General features: G+C 41.4%; 2 protein-coding genes across 3 annotated transcripts; one reads left to right on the forward strand and one right to left on the reverse strand.

The window, feature by feature from the left end:
- Positions 1-206: 206 nt before the first annotated feature.
- Positions 207-2,524, forward strand: LOC113068417 (uncharacterized). Its single transcript, XM_026241198.1, has 2 exons — positions 207-614; positions 1,161-2,524. Exons 1-2 carry the CDS (start codon positions 279-281, stop codon positions 2,487-2,489), a joined length of 1,665 nt encoding a protein of 554 aa, XP_026096983.1. The 5' UTR covers positions 207-278; the 3' UTR covers positions 2,490-2,524.
- Positions 2,525-2,548: 24 nt separating this feature from the next.
- LOC113068416 (uncharacterized) lies at positions 2,549-5,232 on the reverse strand. Of its 2 annotated transcripts, XM_026241197.1 has the most exons (3): positions 4,568-5,232; positions 3,662-4,168; positions 2,664-3,373 (listed from the first exon to the last, which is right to left on the reverse strand). In XM_026241197.1, exons 1-3 carry the CDS (start codon positions 4,806-4,808, stop codon positions 2,862-2,864), a joined length of 1,260 nt encoding a protein of 419 aa, XP_026096982.1. In that variant the 5' UTR covers positions 4,809-5,232; the 3' UTR covers positions 2,664-2,861. The 2 variants fall into 2 exon arrangements, with proteins under 2 accessions (XP_026096981.1, XP_026096982.1); XM_026241196.1 differs by having other exon boundaries at positions 2,549-4,168; positions 4,568-5,223.
- Positions 5,233-22,471: the final 17,239 nt, after the last annotated feature.

A 22,471-nucleotide genomic window follows, 5' to 3' on the forward strand; every position in this document is an offset into this window, starting at 1 on the left:
TGTCACCGAGACAGTGACATTTTGTGGGCGGAGAATGTAACTGTAGGGTGGTTGAGATAGGAAGTGTAACTTTAAGGCCTATTTATGCTTGAGATTTTTAATAATAGGATTGCCTTCGTCGGTCACTAGCCACTGTTTTTCCTGGGTTTAATAATTTTGTTTTACTTTGTATTTCTTTGTATAGAGCTTGGCAACCGACGTCACAGCGCAGTGCATTCTGGGACTTAAAAAGGAGGGCGCCACCATTTTGTGAGGCCACACAAAAATTTATCAAAACAATGTTGAAAAGTGGATTAAATGAACGAAATGTACTATATAGAGACAAACTTCTACCGGACGCAAGAAAACGGTACCTGGAAAAGATGGCAATGATCGGAAATCTGGATCCATATGAGGTGCCTTCAAGAGAATGTACTCGAGACCCCGACGATTTACCTCCTCTGACTTTTCCAGATATTTTTGTATATTTAGTATGTGGTGTGAGTGCTTATACCGAGGCTCAATTTCGTAATTTTAAATCTATGGAAGCCCACGTTCAGTTCACAAATGGCTGGGTCCATGACTTGGAAGCCTACAAATCGCCGAGTTGTGAAAACACCGTCGTCCGTACAAAGGTGAGTATCATCTTGCTTACCTACCTGCGATCACAAATGACCTATATATTATATACAACAATGTAAAAACATGTTCGTTAAATTATCTTTTTTTTTAAAAAAACACGGTGTCTCGTTCCTTGAATGAATAAGGTTTTGAACGAATTTAAGAATCGAGTGAGCCAGTGATTTATCTGCCCATTCAGATGGACAATTTTCCTGCCTTCCAATGTGCATACTATCTAGCCTATCTGCCCTAAATAGTATTGATCGTTTTATTGTCATCATTATTTATCCATGATGGGCCTAAACTAGGCAAGGTTTTAGCACAAAAGCACATTTAGCAAAATATTGTTTAATTATCAATATTGACAAAAATTCCTCCATTTCAGGCCCAAGAAGGAAAAAAAGAGAGCTTATAAATAATAGTTCATTTAATAAGGCTACTTTTTCATTAAATGAAAACCTTTTTAAAAAAAATTATGTGAAATTAGCAACAGGAACCAAATATATATAATAATTTTGCCCACTGCTCTTTTCATTTACTGTTGTTCTGTATGTACACAGGTTATGCACTCACAGCGATTGAATGAGCCTCCCCTAAAGCCCTGGGTCATTGTGAGCAGCGCTGGAAAGGTGGAGTGTGCCCATTGTACCTGCATGGCAGGGATAGCTGAGACCTGTACTCATGTAGGTGCTCTCTTGTTTAAGTTGGAGGCAACAGTTCGAATTCGTGGCACAAAGACTGTCACTGATGTGCCAGCATACTGGGTTTTGCCCAGTAACTTAAGCAAGATTCACCCAGAAGTGGGATATAGGATCAACTATACCTCCTCAGTTGCACAAAGGAAGACATTAGACCAGCGAATAAATATGCAGCCCACAGCACCAGCCATAAGGAGTCGGGCACAGAAACTGAAAACTCCTCCAGGTAATCTTGAAGATTTATCCCCGCTTCTTGATACGTTACTGCACCATAGCAAGGCTGTTGGTTTGTCAGGGATGGAGAAGTACTATGCCCAATACACACAACACACAGCTGCTGCACCATCCTCTGCTTTACCTCCATGCCTGGCAAAATCCCTGTATGATGAAAGCATAGATGCACGTGACCTGTCTGCTGTCCTGCTGGCCTGTGAGAAGCACATAAATGCTGTAAGTGTGACTGAAGAGCAGGCAGTAGCTGTAGAAGAGTACACCAGGCAACAACATCTGTCATCTGCATGGTATGATTACAGAAGCGGAAGAATTACAGCATCAAAAATGCATGCAGTATATGCCACCTCTCTGGAGAGGCCATCCCACACAGTTTTTACGCAGGTGTGTTACCCACACATACAGCACACAGTATCAACTGTTCAAACCAGATGGGGTATCAGTCATGAGGGGGATGCTAGAAAGGCCTACACTGAATCCAGAGCTGCATATCACACAAACTTCAAAATTGAACCGTGTGGCTTTATAATTAACAGTAGCTTCCCTGAAATCGGAGCGTCACCGGATGGCCTGACTATGTGTGAATGCTGTGGGAAGGGCTGCCTGGAGGTGAAGTGTCCTTTCAAGTATCGGTCCTGCAACATCCAGCAGGCATTGGACATGAAGGACAAAGACTTTTGTCTCCAGTTGTCATCAGACAACCTTCAGTTGAAAAGACACCATCGCTTCTACACACAGATCCAGACACAAATTTTTGTCACCCAATCAAATCACTGTGATCTTGTTGTTTGGACCGAAAACGATTTCACAGTGGTGCGTGTCTTTCCAGACCAGGAGTTCTGGGAACCTCGTCTACAGAAAGCACAAGAATTCTTCAAGAAAGTGTGCCTCCCAGAACTTGTTGCAAAATATCACTCAAAGGACATGCAGCCTCATGTTCCAAGTGAAAAAGAGCAGTAGTAAAGAAGTGGCTGTTGTTCATGAAAGAATTGCACTTAGGCCTACTCAGTTAAGAGTTGTTTTTTTTTTATGTTTTACTTGACTCAGAGTATTAGCCTGTTACTTGAAAATTGTTACTTGAAATTCAGTGTTTCAAAGTAGTTCAACACAAGAAGCAAAAGAAACAAAAACATTTGCAGGATCTTTTTTTTGTAATAAAAAATTTTTAATGTTCAAATTGTCATCCATTTTCATCTGAAGTATTTAATGTACAAATAGCATACCATGTTCATTCTAAAGAAGGTACACAAACCCCAAATACAAACATGCTCAATATCAGGAGGGCACCACACATTCACACACACCAAATTTCTCCAGGGGTCTTTTTACCATTTAACATGCACACTTTTCTGTTTCATCTGGCCTTACAACAACACTTGGACACATGTTAACTAGAATACAACAAACATTAACCATTTTATCAAGAAGGGTAAATTCTTCATCCTTACAGGGAAGCAACAAACTAATTGGTATGGTGTTATGTAACAGTGTGTACTTATTGCGCAAGCTACCTATTACCCTTTCTACATGTATCCTAAGGTGTGCTATAGCACGTGTGTCTTCCACATCCTTAGCATCAAGTTGACATCTGCGTTTAGTGAATGCAGGAATTTTAACTTCCGCACACATCATTCCCACACTGTCTTTAATATTAAAGCCTCTGTCTGCTAACACTACATCACCAGGCAACAGTTTGTTAAGAAGCCCACAATTCTCGGTTATGTGCTTGTCAGATGCTCGTCCCCCCCATCCCTTAGAAATAAATGAAATTAGGCCTTGGGGTGTAATTCCTATCAAGTATTTCATTGTGTGTGTACCTTTGTAGTGGGAAAATGATTGTGCACGCGCCATTAAATTTGACGGCCTCTCTGTACGTATTTCAAAACAGTCAACAATAATCGCAACACGCTTTCCAAAAGCTTGCAGAAATTGAGGTGGCATTGTGGCTTGTAAACAGTGCCGCTCAGGCCAGTACAACAAGGGAGCGAGGCGTGCATACAGCACATCTATGGTGTCTGCAAAGGTAGCAGAAAGAGTTCTACGTGACACATTAAAAATGTGTGAAAGATGCTGGATTGGAAGATCAAGCCTTAGACGAATGAGTGTCAGTAAAACCATTTGAAACTGTGACAGCTTCTTTGCAACTGGCAGGAAGGGCTTAACAGTAGTAAACATTGAAAACAAAATTGCAAAACATGGAAGTCCCGTATAATATCGTACCTTCTCTGTATTATCTTTGAAAAACTCTTCATCCATGTTCAATTTGTTTAACTCAGACCTAAGCTCCCTATTTTCTTGCAAAAGGCGTGTTACTTCTGCACTGCTTTGCTCACAGAACTGGCATTCTACTCTTAGTCTCTTAGCCGCCAGTTGGTCTGTTTCTGTCGTTTCCCTGTATTCTTCCTCTTCCACAGCTGCCTCTGCTTGATCCCTATATCCCTCTTCTTCTGCATCTTCTCTCTCATCTTCGTTCATGATGTTTTGATCATTGTGGCCTCCTCCCTCAGATTCTCTCAAATGATGTCTATGCTGTCTGCGGGCATGCCGATCTGACACTGTGGCTGTGACTTCAGAGTGACCCAGGTGCAGGGCTGGAGCCCAGTCTGGATGAGACTCATCCATCTCATATGCTGGTTTACCTTTGGGGAGACAAAATTATCCGAATTGAATCTAAATATTGCAAACAACAGTGGGAATGCTATATACTTCAGTTCCAACTTAACTCATGTGGTAAACAATACTAACAGGTGGCACACATACAAATGTTAAGAGAATTTATCGTGCTTCAGTCATAGTGATCAAAAATTGGTCTCTAGATTCGGCTGGATTACCCCTCAGACATTCTGGGTGCTTTTTTTGATCACATTCATTTAGCGCACTTTATTTGAACTAGCCTAACTTAGCTTGCTCACTGTGCCACAGTGTCGACAGAATAGTGCTTAAGTTACAAAATGCAAAGGAACCGAAGACTACTCCACTCGGGAACAGAACAAAATAAGAACACATAATCATTTGCTAAGTGAAGTTTATTTACTTACCCGAATGAAAATGCCTGGAACACACTTTCAGTGATCGTGGGATGTCTGCGAAGTGTATGTCCGTGCGTCTTATGGCGGATATCCAGGCCATCCGTCTCCGCTTGGTTACATCGGACACACGACTCCCTTCATTCTGTTTCCAGGCCGGAAAACAATAAAAAGAAAGTCCGTTGTCTAATTTTTTGCCCCTTCGATCGTGTGAACGGACCTTACATCCAACGACACAACATGTTCTTCCCATAGCTACGACTTCATTGGCGCGTAACAACAAGTGGCCTCACAAAATGGCGATTTTTCCCATCAGCCACCGCGGCGCTAGATCAGTGACGTCACGCCCCCATCCCCTATATGTGTGAGTGTCTTGGGGATCTGCTACCACTGTTCTTTGATGACCTGGACACAGGTGGGCCTAGGATGGAGTCCGGTTAGCGGTAGCTTGTTAATTTAAATGTTTTGTTTAGTCTGTTTGGCAATCGCAATAATTCAACACTCGGCAATATTGTGCAAATATTTCCTTTGGGGACAGTATCTATTTTGTAATGTTTATTAGTGTGAAATGCTGTGTTAATGTACGCACGGTCAATTTGGTTCAAAGTGTTTCAGTGTTGGAGTGTGTATGTAAACTTTATTTATTTGACTTTATTCACTGTAGTCTAGTATTGTTAGACTTTATATCCTGTAAATCATTTATGAGACTTTTACTCAGTGCGATTTATTTATTGTAGATTTTGTTCACTGTTACCTATGGGGAATATTTGTCTGCTCCGATTGCCAATCAGTGTATTATTGTATAGTGTTTAATAAAATTGAGTACATCAGTCCCATTTGCATCCCTTTATTGGCGATAACCTGCCTAAATAGTTTAAAGGGGAGTTCTGGTTGGGTTTTATAATTTAGATATACAAATTGTGTGCAAACGAGTACCCCCTAGGGGTCACATATGTAATTCATGTAGTTATCATACAGAGAGGCAATATTTTGAACACCTCAGAGTTCATTTAAAAAAGCACGAAACTGTTCATTGTTTTTTTTAAAGATTGTGACCACAATACTAATATATAATCAACTTTTGCCTAACATAAAAGTTGGAAGCACAATCCTCACTGCCTTGAAGATTTTAAAAATACTGTATTTCAGACGCATTCAAGTCAGGAAACGGCAGATAACAACCGGTTGTTAGATGAAAGTGAAGTGTCTTCTAATGAAACACTTGTGAAAGAAGGAGAAGAGTAGGTAAAGCCATTTTTGATTAGCTTTTTTCCTTATTACTTAAATTAGATTGCATATTCAATGTGCCCAGTAGATGTATAAATGAGATTGTAGAGGAGCTTCAATTTATTACTAGTCCAGAATCTGCACCCATTCTTGTCCATGACACATTTGAAAACCATAACTGCGCTGTTGAGGAATTTGTAATCACAGATTTGGTAAAACGCATTTGCCAGTTAAATCCTATTAGTGCAGCCTTTAGTGAAGAAGGCCCTCTTGACACAGCATATAAGAGAAATCAGTACTTAAAGGAAAATTTCTCTATTGTTGAACCGTTGGAGTATATACTTGATGCAAAAGAGGGGAGGACTTTCGAATATGAAACAATTTTGCAATCCTTGTCCCAAATTCTGAAAAATAGTGACATTCAGGAGAAAGTGTTGAAGAGTACAAGACATTGTGTTTCTTCCGGTCAGTATAGTGGTTTTCATGATAATTCCCATTTAAAGGAAAACACATTTCTATCTGGAGAGGAGTTAAGACAAATTTAAAGATCACTTAGTGTCAGTTTGAATGGTATTGCATTGATAAGTGAATTGTTAGATTCTATTTGGGTATTTGAGAAAATATAATCCCAGATATGTGTTGGATGGAGTAAAATGGATTTTCCTTTTCTTTAGGGGAAATTGTTGATTGTTGGTTAATTCTACAGTTATTGTAATGATCAATAGAGGTTACTGAATGTACTTTAACTACTTATCAGTTGATGTGACTATGTGAATGTTGACATAATAAACTGTTCAACTTTATCGCATTTAATTGTGATTTGTGATAAAAGTATTTGATGCAGATACAATTATTAAATTTATTTGGTAACACTTAAGAAAAGCAACATTTACATAATAATAGTGAGTAATATAAATTAATTAAACAAAGTAATTCAAAATGTGAAATGGACAGACATTTTAAAATCTACTTAATTACATCACAACAGTAAATATTACAGATTTATAAAATGTACTTAATATTTTCACATTTTAAAATTAAATTTACTTAATTACTTTTAATAAATACAACCTGCTAAGTTAAATATAATTAAGTAACATTTACTTAATGTCTTCACAAATGTTACATTTAGAGCTAAGTACATTTCACTTGATACTGGCAAGTAAGTTGTACTTGATATCACAGCAGTAAAATTTACTAAGAAAAATTGAGTGCACATTGTTACAATGATTTTATCAAGTAAATCCTACAAGTTGTTTTTATGAGTGTGGTCTGAAAGCAACAGTTTAGTTTCAGTCCCACAGTGGCAGGTACACTGCAGTACACTGGAAGACGGATACAACAAACTGCTAGTACCTTCAGTCCAATTTAACAATAAAACAAACCGATTGCTACTCATACTCGTGCACACAATAACCAACCACAGCACAGTGACACCAAAACTCAGTATCACAGCACTAAACAAACAAAACTAAGTAAATTAAATTATTCTGTATCACCATCATGTTCATTTTAACTCAACCCACTCCCACGCTTTCAAACACTTCAGACGCCAGCGCCTGCGCACGACAGCTCCATAACAAGACATGCCACTTCCGTCGCACCAGCACATGACTGAACGTCTTTCACAGGACACTGCGCTCTCAGTCTTAAAGGACAGCAGTCTCCACCCTTTCATAATCAGCCTATCAATATAAACTCTTTTGCACATAAAATAAATCCATAGAATGACTAAATATTCAAGAGAATGGTTTTGGGTTTTCATAATAAAATAAATAATATATTTAAGCATTAATCTGTGTAACATATTAGTAGGGTTAAAAATATAAACATTTTAAATCAACCCAAAATTTGTTGGTTATATTACAATTACAAAATAAAAAGGCCAGCTGTTTCTTCAACTAGACCACAAAATGAGCTAATTTCATCAACATCAAGATATTTACAGATAGATGAATTAAACCTGTCGCCCGTATCTTTTAAGTTGTTGCGCTTTTTAAAATGTCGTAGGTCACAGGATAAAGTCAACTTGGTGGATTATTTCTGGATCACATTCATACTTAACATGATCAGGCTATCGAGAACAGACTCTGAAGACTGGAGCAATGATGCTAATGATGCTAATGATGCTAAGCTTCGATAACAGCAATCCAACAGCACTCCTGCTTGTGTGATATGCTTTCAACAAACTGTACAGTTCACAAAGATAACTTCTAGGTAACTTCTAGAAAACTATCTAGGTAACACTTTATAATAACTTTTATTAATAAATCATTAAAAAACATTATATAATGTTTAACGGAGGTTAATGGTTACAAATGTCATTAAACAATGTGTTTTAAAAATCTACTAATGATTTTTACATCAATAATACAATATTTACAAGCTTATTTATTAGTGTACTTTTGAATGCTTACAAATGTCATTAAACTTTAGTTTACATATTGGCTAATGCTCATTTTTACATTTACAAATGCTGTGAAAATATATCTAGTGGGCACTTCACACATTATTTGTTTTGGTCTGGTGAGAGTGTACAAATGTACAATCGTACGAGGACGAAGGAGATAGAACATCCAGGACACAGGTAAATAAATCCATATTAGATCAATGAATAAACATTAACAAGAACAGACAAAATACCAAACAGGAAGAAGACTTTACATGAGGCAGCTGACGAGGGGAAAACAGGTGGGAGTTAACTAATAATGACTAATGAGCAAACTGATCAAAAACCAAAGAAACAAACAAGGAAGGATAAAGGGAAGCACAGATAAAGGGAAGCACAGAAAACTAAACCAAAACAGATCATGACTATAACAATACTCATGTTAATATATTCATTAGCTCATAATCAGTCTGTAAATCATATATTTGATCTTTGGTTGTTTTGATGACTTCTACTATTATCTTAAATTATTTATTAATAACTTGTTAGTGTTTTTCCAGTAACCTAAAGTGGAGACTATTCATCATTTGTAAATGTTTATAAACATTAACTAAATTTTTTTGTATCTTTATTGGGACTGGACTTTTAGCTACTTTAACTATTTGTTTACAAAGTTTAGCTAAATGCTTGATAGAGATATATGACACATTGTAAACTTTTCAAGAAAATTCTTAATTGATCAAAACAATGCAATCTAAACAGATTTATATTGTGTTCCCTTAAAGTGATCAAACTGACCCCTGTACACTTGTTGACCCTTACCCAACCTTAAACCAACCCATGCCACCACACCCATCCCTAACCTACACATATCACACCTCAACCACAGCAAAGGTTCAAGTCTTCTGAGGATTTTCATATGAATTAGAAATTTAATGAAATTTCCAAGCATTTGAATTTGTGAAAAGTAAATTTTTAGGTAATGTTTAATACAAGCACATTATTTTACATTTCTATAGATAAATTAATGATCAGTTAAGCATTGAATAATGTTTGTTAATTATATATTAATGAGCGTTATTATGAAGTGTTACCACTATCTGTCACTATATGCTGTTTACAAAGAAAGAAAGGTCGAGCTCAAAAAGAACATTGAAATGAAGATGACGGAGGGACATTCCTTCAGTGTGCTTTAGCAATGAGTTTAAGGCTCAGTTGTCTTGTGACACATAGTGTGATACAGGGAGAAAGCGAAAAGCGGTTACACAAGAAACAGGAAACCTCCAAACCACTTCTGCTTTGAGTTTCAGCAGCTACATCACGCATTATAAAGTGGTTTGACAGGGATGTGTTGTGGGTTGGATTGGTTCTTCCTGCACTAGTGTAAGAGATCTCTGCTCTGCTCTGCTGTGTGAGGTCTAGTCGAGCGTGATGCTTTGACTGCAGCTACAGTAGCGAAGAGAAGCATCAGAGCCGCTAGTCCAACACCGCCGAACATCAGCACGCGCTCCATCACGTCCAGACGCTCGCCACCTGAAGATCACCACACGGGGAGTCAGTCACAGCTCCCATCCACAGCCGTACAGTCAGCTGCCAATTACACTCAACTATACATTTATACATCTATTCTCATCTTTTCTGCTTGTTTGTTTTAAATTGCTATCTTTCTTTTTATTTGAATTCAATGATGTGGTCATTAACTGAGACAGTTGAGTAATATTAAGTCTGTTACAATCATACATCCTCATTTACAAGCATTGATCATGAGGAAGTAAGAGTATAAATGGTCAGATGAATGATGCTCCGCTCTATGACAGGTTTAGACAGTGAGCAATTATATCACAGAAAAAGGAATTTCTCAACTTCTGTGTAAAACAACGGCTGATATTAGTGAAGCAGCATTTACATTTGAGACTGATGCTTTGTTTTCTGTCTCACCTTCATCACATGCAGTCAGATCATCTTCATTCTGTCCATCAGCTGGGAACATCGTACAGAGAACAGTTAAAACAACTGGACGTTTAAATACATGCTTCAACCCATTGTGGCGATTACCATGAATTTACACTATTAGTTAATATATAAAATGTTATTAGGGAATAATTCATGACACATTTAACTGATAATCTATAAATCATTTAGAATGTTCATTTGCTGCTGATGCACTTAATAATTGGTTTAGTTCTTCATGAGTTATACATTAACTCATGATTATCTATGCATTAGTTAAACATGAATTAATGCATTTTAGTGCCACCTTATTTTACAGTGTTATCTAAATTTCTGTTCTCGTTGATTCATTATCTCTGTTCACAGAAATACATTTTGATTATTTCTTCAGTTTATGAAGAGTCTAGCTCTAAAACATATTCAGATATTTTCATTAGAACAAAAGGGCAATGAAGTGTATGTGTGTAATCTTTCCTAATATCACACAGACAATGTAAACATTGTTTACATTTCCACATATATGTAATAACTAGCTACTGACTGCAGGCTCTGCTCCAGAGGACATTCAACTTTTGAAATATATAGACTGTTATATGAAGTTATTTTACTTACTTTAATATCAGAAGAGATGTGTTTTGTGTCCCAAAGTGTTATGTTACCAGTAATCACTGTTAGGTGAATTTTCACAGGCAATGAAATAAATGCATAATATTTACAGTACTAAACCATTAAAAAAAAGTGAAAATATATGACAGAGCTGCTGAAAGAAGTTGAAAGTCACCCACTGATCCTATCACCACAGATCTACATCTAATATATCCTACCTGTTAGAAAAGATCGTGGAATCCTGGAATCCATTAGTATAATGCAGGGTTTTATTCATTCATTCATTCATACTAAACTTTAATTTGCTGTCATATGATATATACAGCTAGCAAAATGACTAGAATTTTGTTTCAGCTCCAACCTGTAATTCAATATAATTTAGTAATACGTTTATATAATCTATTTGAAGTTTATACCAAATACATACAAACGTACTTTAATCATATCACCCCAAGGCTTTGGTTTCTTACCTGCTTTCACTGTTAGACATGCCACAGGTGTCCTGTTGCAATAATACAAGCCCTCATCCCAAGATGAGACAAACCAGATGACCAGAGACAGGTCTGGTAATGAGCTGTGATTGTGATTCTGAATGTGTCTGGTTATGTCTCCATTATCAGTGCTGAGGATGGACATATGGCTTCCTTTCAGATCTCTGCTCCAGGTCACTTTCCCAGCCTTCAGCTCACCACAGGGCAGAATGGCCATGCCGTTGGGCCGGACGCGCTGGTGTTGGATAGCTGACAGGAAACCCACAGCATCACACATCAGCTCCAGTGAAGACAAGAGAATGGTTAATAGTAAACAAGCAGACATACCATGTATTTTGAGAATGAATCCATACAATGAAAGGCAGAGTAAACCAGTGACACTCATAGTCTCTCAAATGTGATCTGGTTGATGTGATGGACACTGTTCCTCTATTTAACTCTTACTCAATGAAAGTTTCATGTAGGAGGTGGAGGTCATGTGGTTTTTGTTTGTTCATTTTTTGCTGCTTTCAGAGAGGCTGAGTGTTATAACTAGTGTTGGGCCGTTATCGGCGTTAACGTGCTATGATGGCTTTCACCTATTCACCTTTATATTTTAGCGCGGATGTATGCCTAACCGAATTGCACTGTAGGGGAGAATGAGTCTTTAAACCTGTGTGTATGCCTACTGTGAAATAAATTACCATATCAAACTTGACGTGCTAACATGGATGCAGCTGAAGCTGCCGGGTTTGCTTCAGGGAATTTTTTATTTTTTTTAAGAAGCTCCCAATGGAAACCTCGACAAGACGCACGCCTGTTTCACAGTCTGTGTATGTATGTGGTGCTGGAGAAGCACGGTCCGTGTGCGTTACGTATGTGGTGCAGAAGCAGCACGGACTCGTACTCATTCGCATTAGCAGTCCGCTACTCGGTACGTGAATGATCACTGCACTGCTGCAGACGCAACACTCCTGGAACACACTGACGGACCACAACTGCTTGAATGCTGGAATCTGTTAACATGGGTGCGTAAAAAAATACAAAACGCATACGTACAGAAGATGGATTATGTGTGAAACAGGTGTAAGGTTATTTGCACCTTGTGCAATGTGGAATTAGTTTACAGCTTTCTCCAGCCCTTGAGAAAGCAGTTTGTGACGCATTTTGGAAACAGGAGAGCCCCTGGTCTAATGCACCACCTGTCTTGAGAAACCCATTCTCAAATACTTACTTTAGGTCATTATTTTATTTGGGTAGCACACATATTCTGAATGCTTTTGGCAGAATTCAAATGAGCCATTTTAATCTAGGTTAATCTAGATTAATTCCAAGATTACAGTGAGATTAATCTAGATTTAAAAAATGTATCTATGCCCAGCACTAGATATAAACTTGAGGAATCAGTCTGTGGTTTAGTCAGAAAATAATAACCATATTAAGTTGGTTAATTCAAGCGTTACGAGTTCCAGCGTCCAGAAGTCCATGAAACATGATGAACATGAAAATAATTTTATTTACAGAAAGTAACCTAGGAACCACATTAAACTGAACCAGATTTACAAAACATTTACAGATTTACAAAAACATGCTTTCACTCTTTTATTTTTTTTCAAAAGAGTTACAGTAAATCAAAACATTAATGATATCTTAAGAACAATAATATAGATATGTCAATTTGTTTTTTATTCTGGATGGGACAATGCCTGGGAATATATATGTCAGACACAGACGAGGACACAGAGGATTCAGTGAAACAGTATTTAATGTGAATCAAAGGTTTCAGACACAGGTGAATCTTGACACAGAAACAACACAACTTTCCTTCAGGTGAGTGGTGGTGCAGATGGTGACTCAGACGAAGACGATGGTAGTAGAAGTTCCGATGAGGATGAAGAGGGGAAGGCAGATCAGGTAGGTAGATTAATGTCGTTCAGGTAAGTGAGGAGATTGGTGCAAGACCAGACACTGAGTGATGGTGACTGGTGGCTTTATATGTGGTGCTGGTGATGATGCACAGGTGTTTAGAATTCAGGTGATTGGGGACGAGTGGGTGTGGCGTAAGTTTCCGATCCTGGGAGTGTAGCAGGTGTGGTTGTGACAGTTCCCCCTCCTCCACGGGCGGCTCCTGACGGCTGGGATCTTGTACGACGACGGGGTCTACTTCAGCCACGGGGAGCGGGGCGGTCTGGATGGTCTCGGTGAAAGTCGGTGTGAAGGCTGGGGTCCAGGATGTCGTTGCGATTAACCCAGCAACGCTCCTCCGGGCCGTAATTCTCCCAGTCTACCAGGTACTCCAATTGTGGACCCCGTCGTCGAGAGTCGAGGATAGCTCTAACCCGGAAGATGTCGTTGTCTTCTTCGATGGCTGGAGGAGGAGGTACGGCATCATCACCAGGCTCTGTGGATGGAGGAGACAAGGGTTCAGTGAAGGGTTTGAGGAGTGAGACATGGAATGAGGGTGAGATGCGGTACTGTGCAGGTAGCTGGAGTCGATAGGTCACTTCATTCAGTTGCCGTTCAATGGTGAATGGTCCGATGTATCGGGGACTCAGCTTACGGCAGGGCAGCCGGAGGCAGATATCCCTCGTCGAGAGCCAGACTCGCTGTCCTGGTTGGTATTGCGGTGTAGGTCTTCGACGAGCGTCCGCTTGCTCCTTATGCCTCCGCACTGCCCGCTGGAGATGCACGTGAGCCGAGTCCCAGACCCTCTCGCTCTGTCGGAACCAGTGATCTACCGCTGGGACCTCCGAGGGCTCACCTGACCATGGGAAGAGCGGAGGCTGGTATCCGAGGACACATTGGAAGGGGGTGAGCCCGGTGGTAGATTGCTGGAGGGAGTTCTGAGCGTATTCGGCCCAGGGTAGGTACTGGCTCCAACAGTCCTGGTTACGGTGGCAGTATATCCTCAGGAACCTCCCAAGCTCCTGTATCTTACGCTCCGTCTGGCCGTTGGTCTGTGGGTGGTATCCGGAAGAGAGGCTGACGGACACCCCTAGAAGACGGAAGAAAGCGGACCAGACTCTGGAGATGAACTGGGGACCCCGGTCGGAGACGATGTCCTCAGGAATGCCAAAGTGGCGGAATACATTGTGGAACAGTGCCTCTGCCGCTTCAAATGCAGTGGGAAGCCCTTTGAGAGGGATGAGTTTACATGACTTTGAGAACCTGTCAACCACTACCAGCACACAGGTGTAGCCTTGAGAAAGAGGGAGGTCAGTCATGAAATCTATACCTATATGGGTCCAGGGACGTTCAGCAATGGGCAGAGGCACCAGTTTACCCTCCGGGAGTCTTCTAGGGGTGTCTGCTATGGCGCAGACAGAGCATCCCTTGAGGTAGCGGACGGTATCCAGAGCCATCGATGGCCACCAGTAACGTTGTTGAAGGAGCGAGAGGGTCCGCCTCCTGCCTGGATGTCCAGATCCCGGAGAAGTATGAGCTAAGTCCAGGAGGGTAATCCGATGTTGAGGGGGGACGAAGAGTTTCCCTCCTGGACCTCCCGGCGGAGCTGGGTGTTGAAGGTTTTCTTGTTCAATCAGATGATCAATGTTCCATTGGATGGGACTTACAATCATGGCTGGAGGGAGGATTGGTTCCGGAGATTCGGGTTCAGGATCTGCTTGATGAAGACGGGAGAGGGCATCGGCTCTATTGTTCTGAGAGCCAGGACGGTAAGTGACCTTGAAGTTGAATCTCGTGAAGAACAGGGCCCATCTGGCTTGGCGATGATTCAGTCTTTTAGCTTCACGGAGGTATTCCAGGTTCCGGTGGTCTGTTACTACCTCGAAAGGGAACTGGGCTCCCTCCAGCCAATGACGCCATTCTTCCAGAGCCAGCTTGATGGCCAGTAGTTCACGGTTACCGATGTCATAATTTTGCGCCGCCGGGGATAGCTTCTTCGAGAAGAAGGCGCATGGATGGAGTCTTGGAGGATCCCCCTGCCGCTGGGATAGGACTGCTCCGACTCCGGTTGATGAGGCGTCCACTTCCACAATGAACTGTTGCTTAGGGTCAGGGTGGACCAGGATCGGAGCAGTCTTGAAGGCCCGCTTGAGTTGGTGGAAGGCTTCTGTGGCTTCGGGGTTCCAGGACAGAGACTTGGGCCGGTTCCGGAGGAGAGAAGTTAGAGGGGAGCTGAGTAAACTGTAATCTTGGATGAATCTTCTATAGAAGTTGGCAAAGCCCAGGAAGTGTTGGAGGTCTTTAATGGAACCAGGTTGAGGCCAGTGTGTAATGGCGTCCACCTTCCCCTGGTCCATCTTCACGCCTTGTGGGTCGATGATGTATCCCAGGAACTGGACTGAGGGCGTGTGGAACTCACATTTTTCCAATTTGAGGTAGAGGTGGTGTTCCCGGAGTTTTCGGAGTACGAGCGTGACATGTTGGATGTGTTCCTCCTTGGAAGTGGAGTAGATGAGGATGTCGTCAATGTAGACAATTACGAACTGGTTAAGGTATTCTCTGAAGACTTCATTCATGTAATTTTGGAAGACGGATGGACTGTTGGATAACCCATACGGCATGACCCGGTATTCGTAGTGTCCGGAAGGGGTAATGAAAGCAGTCTTCCACTCGTCCCCCTTCCGGATGCGGATTAAGTTGTAGGCGCTCCTCAAGTCCAGTTTTGTGAAGATCTTGGCTCCGCGTAGTTGTTCAAATGCTGCTGGGACCAGGGGAAGAGAATAGCTGAATTTGATGGTTTGAGAGTTGAGGTGGCGATAGTCGATACACGGCCTCAAGCCTCCGTCCTTCTTGGCCACGAAGAAAAAGCTGGAATCGGCAGGGGAAGTAGATGGTCAGATGAACTCCTGAGTGAGTGCTTCCTGTATGTACTCCTCCATGGCCTTCTGCTCCGGGATGGACAGTGGATAGACTCGTCCTGGTGTTGGTGTTGGTGTTGATTTAGCCAGGGGCATCCCAGGATGATGTCTGCGGTGGATTCCTCCAGCACCATAAACGTAATGTTTTCCTCGTGCAGGAGTCCCACGCGGAGGATGATTGTGGGGGAGAAATAGTGGACACGACCCTTGCCCAGCGGTTTTCCCTGTATTGTTGTTATTTTGAGTTTGACGGGGCTTCGATGACGCTTGGCACTTAGACGAGTTAATGTTTGCCGGTTGATGAAGTTCCCCGCCGAACCGGAGTCGATGAGGGCTTGTACTGAAACGGAAAAATGGAGATGTTTTAGAGTAACCCAGGTTTTAGTCAAAGGAGCAGTTAGAGGTGGAATATGGATGGTACTCACTGCTGGGCGTGGAGGTCGTACTGGACAGGATGGTAAGAGGTGTCCATCTCCCCCACAGTAGAGGCACAGGCCGGTGTTAATCCTTCGCTGACATTCCGATGTGGATAGATGGTTGGAATCCACTTGCATGGGTTCTGGTGCTGGAGGAGCGACAGATGGTATAGCGGGCGGAGGAAGTACAGCGGGAGTGAGCGGATGACAGGCAGTGAGTCTCTGGGGAACTCTAATGGATTTTTGGATTAGACACTCAAGTCCCAGTGAGTCTTCATATACCACAATCAACTCTTGTACTCTGTCACACAAACCGTGGCGATATGCCGTAATTAAGGCGGTTTCATTCCAGCCGCTTATGTAAGCGAGTGTACGGAAGCGTACGGCATAATCACTCACGGATTCATCTCTCTGTTGGCGAATTGTAAACAGTTGATCATGGACAGATAAGGCCGAAGTTTGTTGACCAAAGACGGATTTTAACTGAGAACAGAAACTTGTTACCGATCCGATAGCTGAGGAGTTAGAGTCCCAGAGAGATTGAGCCCATTGAAGAGCTTTACCTGAGAGCAGGTTGATGATGAATGCGACTCGACTGCGTTCAGTGGTGAATGAATGAGCGTTGGATTCCAGGTAGAGGGAACACTGTAGTAGGAACCCGCTGCAATCCTCCGCCGTGCCGCTGTATGTCGCAGGTTTGGCCATGGGACTCGCAGGGGCAACTGAAGAAGTGACCGGCGGTGTAGCGGTGATAGTCGAAGCAGAAAGTTGAGTTTGTTGTAGTAGTGAGGACCGTACAGCGTTAACCAGTTCGGTGAAGGGATCCGCGGTGCGGTCCTCGCCTGTATCTGGAGAGCTCTGCATCTGGTCTGGTCTTCTGTCAGACACAGACGAGGACACAGAAGATTCAGTGAAACAATATTTAATGTGAATCAGAGGTTTCAGACACAGGTGAATCTTGACACGTGGAGGACACAGAAACAACACAACTTTCCTTCAGGTGAGTGGTGGTGCAGACGGTGACTCAGACTCAGACGATGGTAGTAGAAGTTCCGATGAGGATGAAGAGGGGAAGGCAGATCAGGTAGGTAGATTAATGTCGTTCAGGTAAGTGAGGAGATCGGTGCAAGACCAGACACTGAGTGATGGTGACTGGTGGCTTTATATGTGGTGCTGGTGATGATGCACAGGTGTTTAGAATTCAGGTGATTGGGGACGAGTGGGTGTGGCGTAAGTGTCCGATCCTGGGAGTGTAGCAAAATTTATCTTTGGCGGTATGGTTCCTTATGGGGGTTCTTGCTTAACATTAACCCCCCAGAACCATGAATTTAGAAATACATAATAATTAAGACTTTTAATAAAGTCTTTAAAGCAAACGGTGATAATTATGTAGATGTGGCAGTGGGAAGTCTATCCTGTAGCCTGGTTATAAAGATGGGTGTCTCTCAGCAGTGAGGTCCATGCCAGCTAAGATTTTTGGAAGCCTTAGTGATCTGAAACAAACAAGACGACAGCCAGAAGGTGCACAGTAATGTGCTCATGCTTATAATGGGGAGGGAGGGAGGGTCGCGAGCAGTTGAGTATACTTGCTGAGCAGTAGTGCCATGTATATATATGTCCCGTGTCTTATAGGAGAGAGGTGGTGATTAGAGCGATTTGACAGCTGACCGCATCAGCTTTTCTCAGCTTTGCCTCCGTGGCATGACTGAATTGACGCTGCGCTCGATTTCAGTCAGGAACCACTTAGGCAAGTTTACTTGAGTTTATTGAAAACAATTTATCTTTGGCATTATGGTTTCTTATGGGGGTTCTTGCTCCCAGAATAACTGAACATACAAGAGCTTTAACATTAACCCCCAAAACATAATAAGAGTATTACTGCCTGAAGAAGAATAACCCCGACACCACGTGATCATCGTCATGTGGTGAGTCTGGCCAATCGTGAACAGCTGTGTCGTCATCAGTGCTCCAGCTGTCACTCTGGAGAAACTGCAGGCCGAATCAGCCGGCTGCTCTCGAAACACTCTCGCGATACTTGATGCCACACGTGACGGTCATGTGCATCGGCGCCGTCTCAGTCGGACAATATTCTGCCCGGTGTGCACTGCTTCAGTCAGAATGCGATCCGTTTGCACAGTTCTGGTGAGTCGAACATGCCTGATGCTCAGCGAGTCAGCTGCCTAAGATCGGATGCAGCCAGTACTTCTCACTATTAATTCTCGATGGTTTCAGAGGATGGTTAGTCTTTATCACCCTCTGTTGTTCAGAGAAAGGTACACCAGGGTTCTTAAACCTTCGAGTAAATCCAAGCACTTCCAAAGGTATTTCATTTTCCAGCACTTTAGACTGGGTAATTTTTTTTTTTAATTATTATTATTTTTTTTGCATAAATACCTTAGTATTTATAAATACTAAATACATATGTAAGGACGAAAGAACCTGAGATACTTTGATCTCCTGAGAAACAGACAATACAAACATACACGGGCATCTTCGAGACAGGAGCAGGAGACCTCCTCCCCTTCTGGCCATTTGTTTCATTATAAATCCCTTCACCCATTCTTCCTTCTACTCAGTCTGCTCAAAATGATTACATGAAAATATCAATGCAAGTGATCTAACACTCATGTCTAGTATCATTGGAAATGTCTCAGTGCAACTGGTACAATGGTCTCACTCTCACAAAAGTAGATTAGAAGATAATACAGATCCGAAGAGTTAAGAGATATCTTGATTACTGTGATGGAAGTGTCCTTTCCTAGGGCCCTCCATGTAAATTACCCTCTGTTCCCATTGAGTTGTAAAACCACCCAGGCTTGGGACCTGAGGTAATGCAAATTCCAATTGTTAGTTTATGTCTTCATCTCGGGGGATGTTTGTCTTGGTCTGATGTATTTAAGGGATTGCAGCAAGAGGATCAGGGCGATTTCTGTAGCCAGAAAGCCCGTAGTGTGTTGTGTCTCTTCACTTCATACTATGTATTTTCTAAGGTCAGGTATGCATATTTTACTTTTAGATTCATCTTTGAGAATTTGATGTTTTGTATTGATATGATTTGATGTGTTTCAATTGGATATGTAATTGGCAAAATACATATCTACCTGACTGTAAATAAATTGTTACATTTTGATTCTATTCTGTCTTACTCTGTAATTATTGACTAGTAGATTACGTTGTATCCTTGTTAGCAACATGAGCACCCGAATGAATGAGTTAATATAAAAATAGAGTTAACTAGAATAATCAAATGTCAGAAGAATATTAATTGAAAAGGCATACAACCAATTTGCATTTCAATCTAAATTCGAGGTCATGCTAAAATGGAGTCAGATTAAATAATAAAATGGAGTCAGATTTGAGTTTAACCTAAACTGAATAACTTTACGCGCTGAAAGACAGAACACGCAGGAAACCTTCATCCAGCACCGGATACCTTCCTTGGGCCGAGTGTCTGGACCTTACAAAGTGGTGACCCCGACGTGATCTCCCTAATTATGCGAGTGACGTCTTTCCAGCGCTAATTTCAAATTGATTCTCTCTGAAGATATAAGGTTTGAGCTTCTTCCCTGTCTACAACTGCTGTGGTAAGTTCATTCGTTTTTCTTATTAGAAGTGTTGAGGGAAAGCTTTTTGCATTTCACATATAGACACATTTTTAGAACGGGTCGACATACCCATTGCTAGACCGGAGACCGTAGAAATCCGGTAGGGGGAGAATTAACCGGGAAACATGGCTTTTCAGGGACAATACAGTGACAGTGTAGATCGGGAGATCATGGAAATTCCAGCATTACAAATAAAAGACACACTTCTTAGTTTAAATGATAAAGGATTCAATCTTAAATGGAAAAACAATGAAATTGTAGCTTGGTTTTTGGCCGAGGGCAAAAAATTGGCATCTAAATCGAAATATAAGAATATCCCAACTGCTATCGTCTACCTGCTTCGTAAAAATGACCTCGAGACAATAGCTGAAAACAAACGCACAATAACAAGCATCAAAAAAAATTGAAAAAGGGCGCTCTGAAGAATTGCAAAAACTAAGAGCACAGGTCGAGGCATTTACATTCGAAAGACAAGGTTGGGCAAGAAAGAGTGAGATGATGTCAAGAAAACTCGAAGAGCTTCAAAATAAACTCCAAACCGGCAATAATTATATATCAGCTCTTGAAGACTGCTGTAATAATGCAGGCTTCCCAGTGGCTGCAGTTAAGCAAGCGGCACTGCATGAAACCTTTGATTATGATAGAAACAGCGATAGTGATGATGATGATGTTGCCGCATTAGATTCTCAGAGAAACCGAGATCCCGTTCAGAGACACGGAGAACAAAATCAGCGAAGTCCGATTAAAACCAGAGCAAAATCCAGCGAAAAACCCTCCAAATCAGTTAAAATTGCTGTACTCAAAACCATAACAAATACAAACAATGAAATAACCACGATTAGCCGCCCATTAACATGCGAAGAGTGTACAACACACAAACAGATTGTGGGAATGATGCCCAGAAGAGGGCCATTCCAACCGTATTGGGAAACACTTATGCTACAAGCCACAGTGTATAAACTGGAAACTAGGGATGTATGGCAAATCGCACTCTTAACCATTCCTGAAGAACTCCGATCTAAATTAACCCCTCGAATGAAATCTGGAGACATAATCAAGCGAAACAATAACGAAACTGACGAAAGTATCTTTGAACGATTAAAACAGGCATTGCTAGATATAAGGGGTCCAACAAGCGCAGATTGGAGCAGGATACTACAAATTAAGCAGGAAAGCAATGAACCATTTGAAACATTCGCCGAACGTCTGTGGACGACATACAAAGAATATTCCGGTCTAGAAAATGCAAGCCGTGATCACGAACCATTGTTACAACTCATAAAGAACAATGCTGGCACTCCAGTCCAAAATGCTTTGTTAAACGGAGCAGATTCAGCCGAAAACACATTCAGAGCGATTGTAGATTGGGGTTCAAGCAGGGGCGTAGCAACCGGGGGGGACGGGGGGGACACGTCCCCCGCACTTTTAGAAACAGGTGATTCTGACCCCTGCTAATTTTTTTTTATTTTTATTTTTTTAGGATCCAGCGTGAATATTTCCTGTAGAGTTCTCTGATTTGTTACTTAGATTTGAGTGAAGTAACATTCAGCCAATCACAGAGCGAATCATCTCCTGGGCGCGTCTGCTGTGAGCTTCAAATCTCTTGTTGCTCTTCTGAATTTTCGTTCGTTCGTTTGTTCACTTTGCTATTAGGCCGTCTGGGATAAAATGCACCCCAGAAAAAAGCAAAGGACAATAACATCCTTTTTTTCAAACACACACTGTAAGTATGTTACAGTATGTCGCGATAAATTTTTCATGTTATGATTTAACCTATTGAACCCGTATGGACCTCGTCACGTCGCGCCGGATTCAGTGTGTTAAATGCTCTCCTAATTGTCACTTTGGATAAAAGCGTCTGCTAAATAAGACGTAACAATGTTATTGGTTTCTGCTGTCTTTTGTTTGTCTACGTGCTGCTCGCGGAGTAAAATTATCATTTCACAATAAATCATATTTGTTTTGCAACGAATATCTTAAAATACTTTATCAAATTTTATTCTTTTAATTCATAACTGTTACTTTATGTCCTAACTAGTCTGCAGGAAAGGCAGGCTGTGACGTCACTGGCAGAGAGAGGGGGCAGTTGCTCAACCTCTCCAGAATGTGTACAGGTGAGATTTGTATAAAAAAAAAAAGCAGATTGACTATCTTAAACTGCAGGAGGGAACTTTTGACGCTCTAGCGGTTAATAAACAGAACTGCTTGCGTCTTGCGGAAGAACATCATAGCCGGAACTACTTCTCTCTGTTTATGTCTATGAAGAATCACAAAGGTACTGGGTTACTCCGCCGCGGTACCCCGAAGCAATCTAAAATAGTCTGAATATAAACACTTATAGGTGCACCCTAGTGATTCAGGACAAGCTAAAAACACGGTTTGGAAAATGGATTCATGGTGTACTCGCTTATTATATACATTTTTCTACAT

The sequence above is a fragment of the Carassius auratus genome, linkage group LG44F (genome assembly GCF_003368295.1).
Source record: "Carassius auratus strain Wakin linkage group LG44F, ASM336829v1, whole genome shotgun sequence".
NCBI classification, from domain to species: Eukaryota; Metazoa; Chordata; class Actinopteri; order Cypriniformes; family Cyprinidae; genus Carassius; species Carassius auratus.

Bases quoted from the DNA above. Each gene is read 5' to 3' on its own strand.
- LOC113068417 (XM_026241198.1), top strand. From the start codon at position 279: ATGTTGAAAAGTGGATTAAATGAACGAAATGTACTATATAGAGACAAA. The intron at 615-1,160 runs GTGAGTATCATC...GTATGTACACAG, and splicing joins ACACCGTCGTCCGTACAAAG to GTTATGCACTCACAGCGATT.
- LOC113068416 (XM_026241196.1), bottom strand. From the start codon at position 4,808: ATGGGAAGAACATGTTGTGTCGTTGGATGTAAGGTCCGTTCACACGAT. The intron at 4,169-4,567 runs GTAAGTAAATAA...GTCTCCCCAAAG, and splicing joins TTCCAGGCATTTTCATTCGG to GTAAACCAGCATATGAGATG.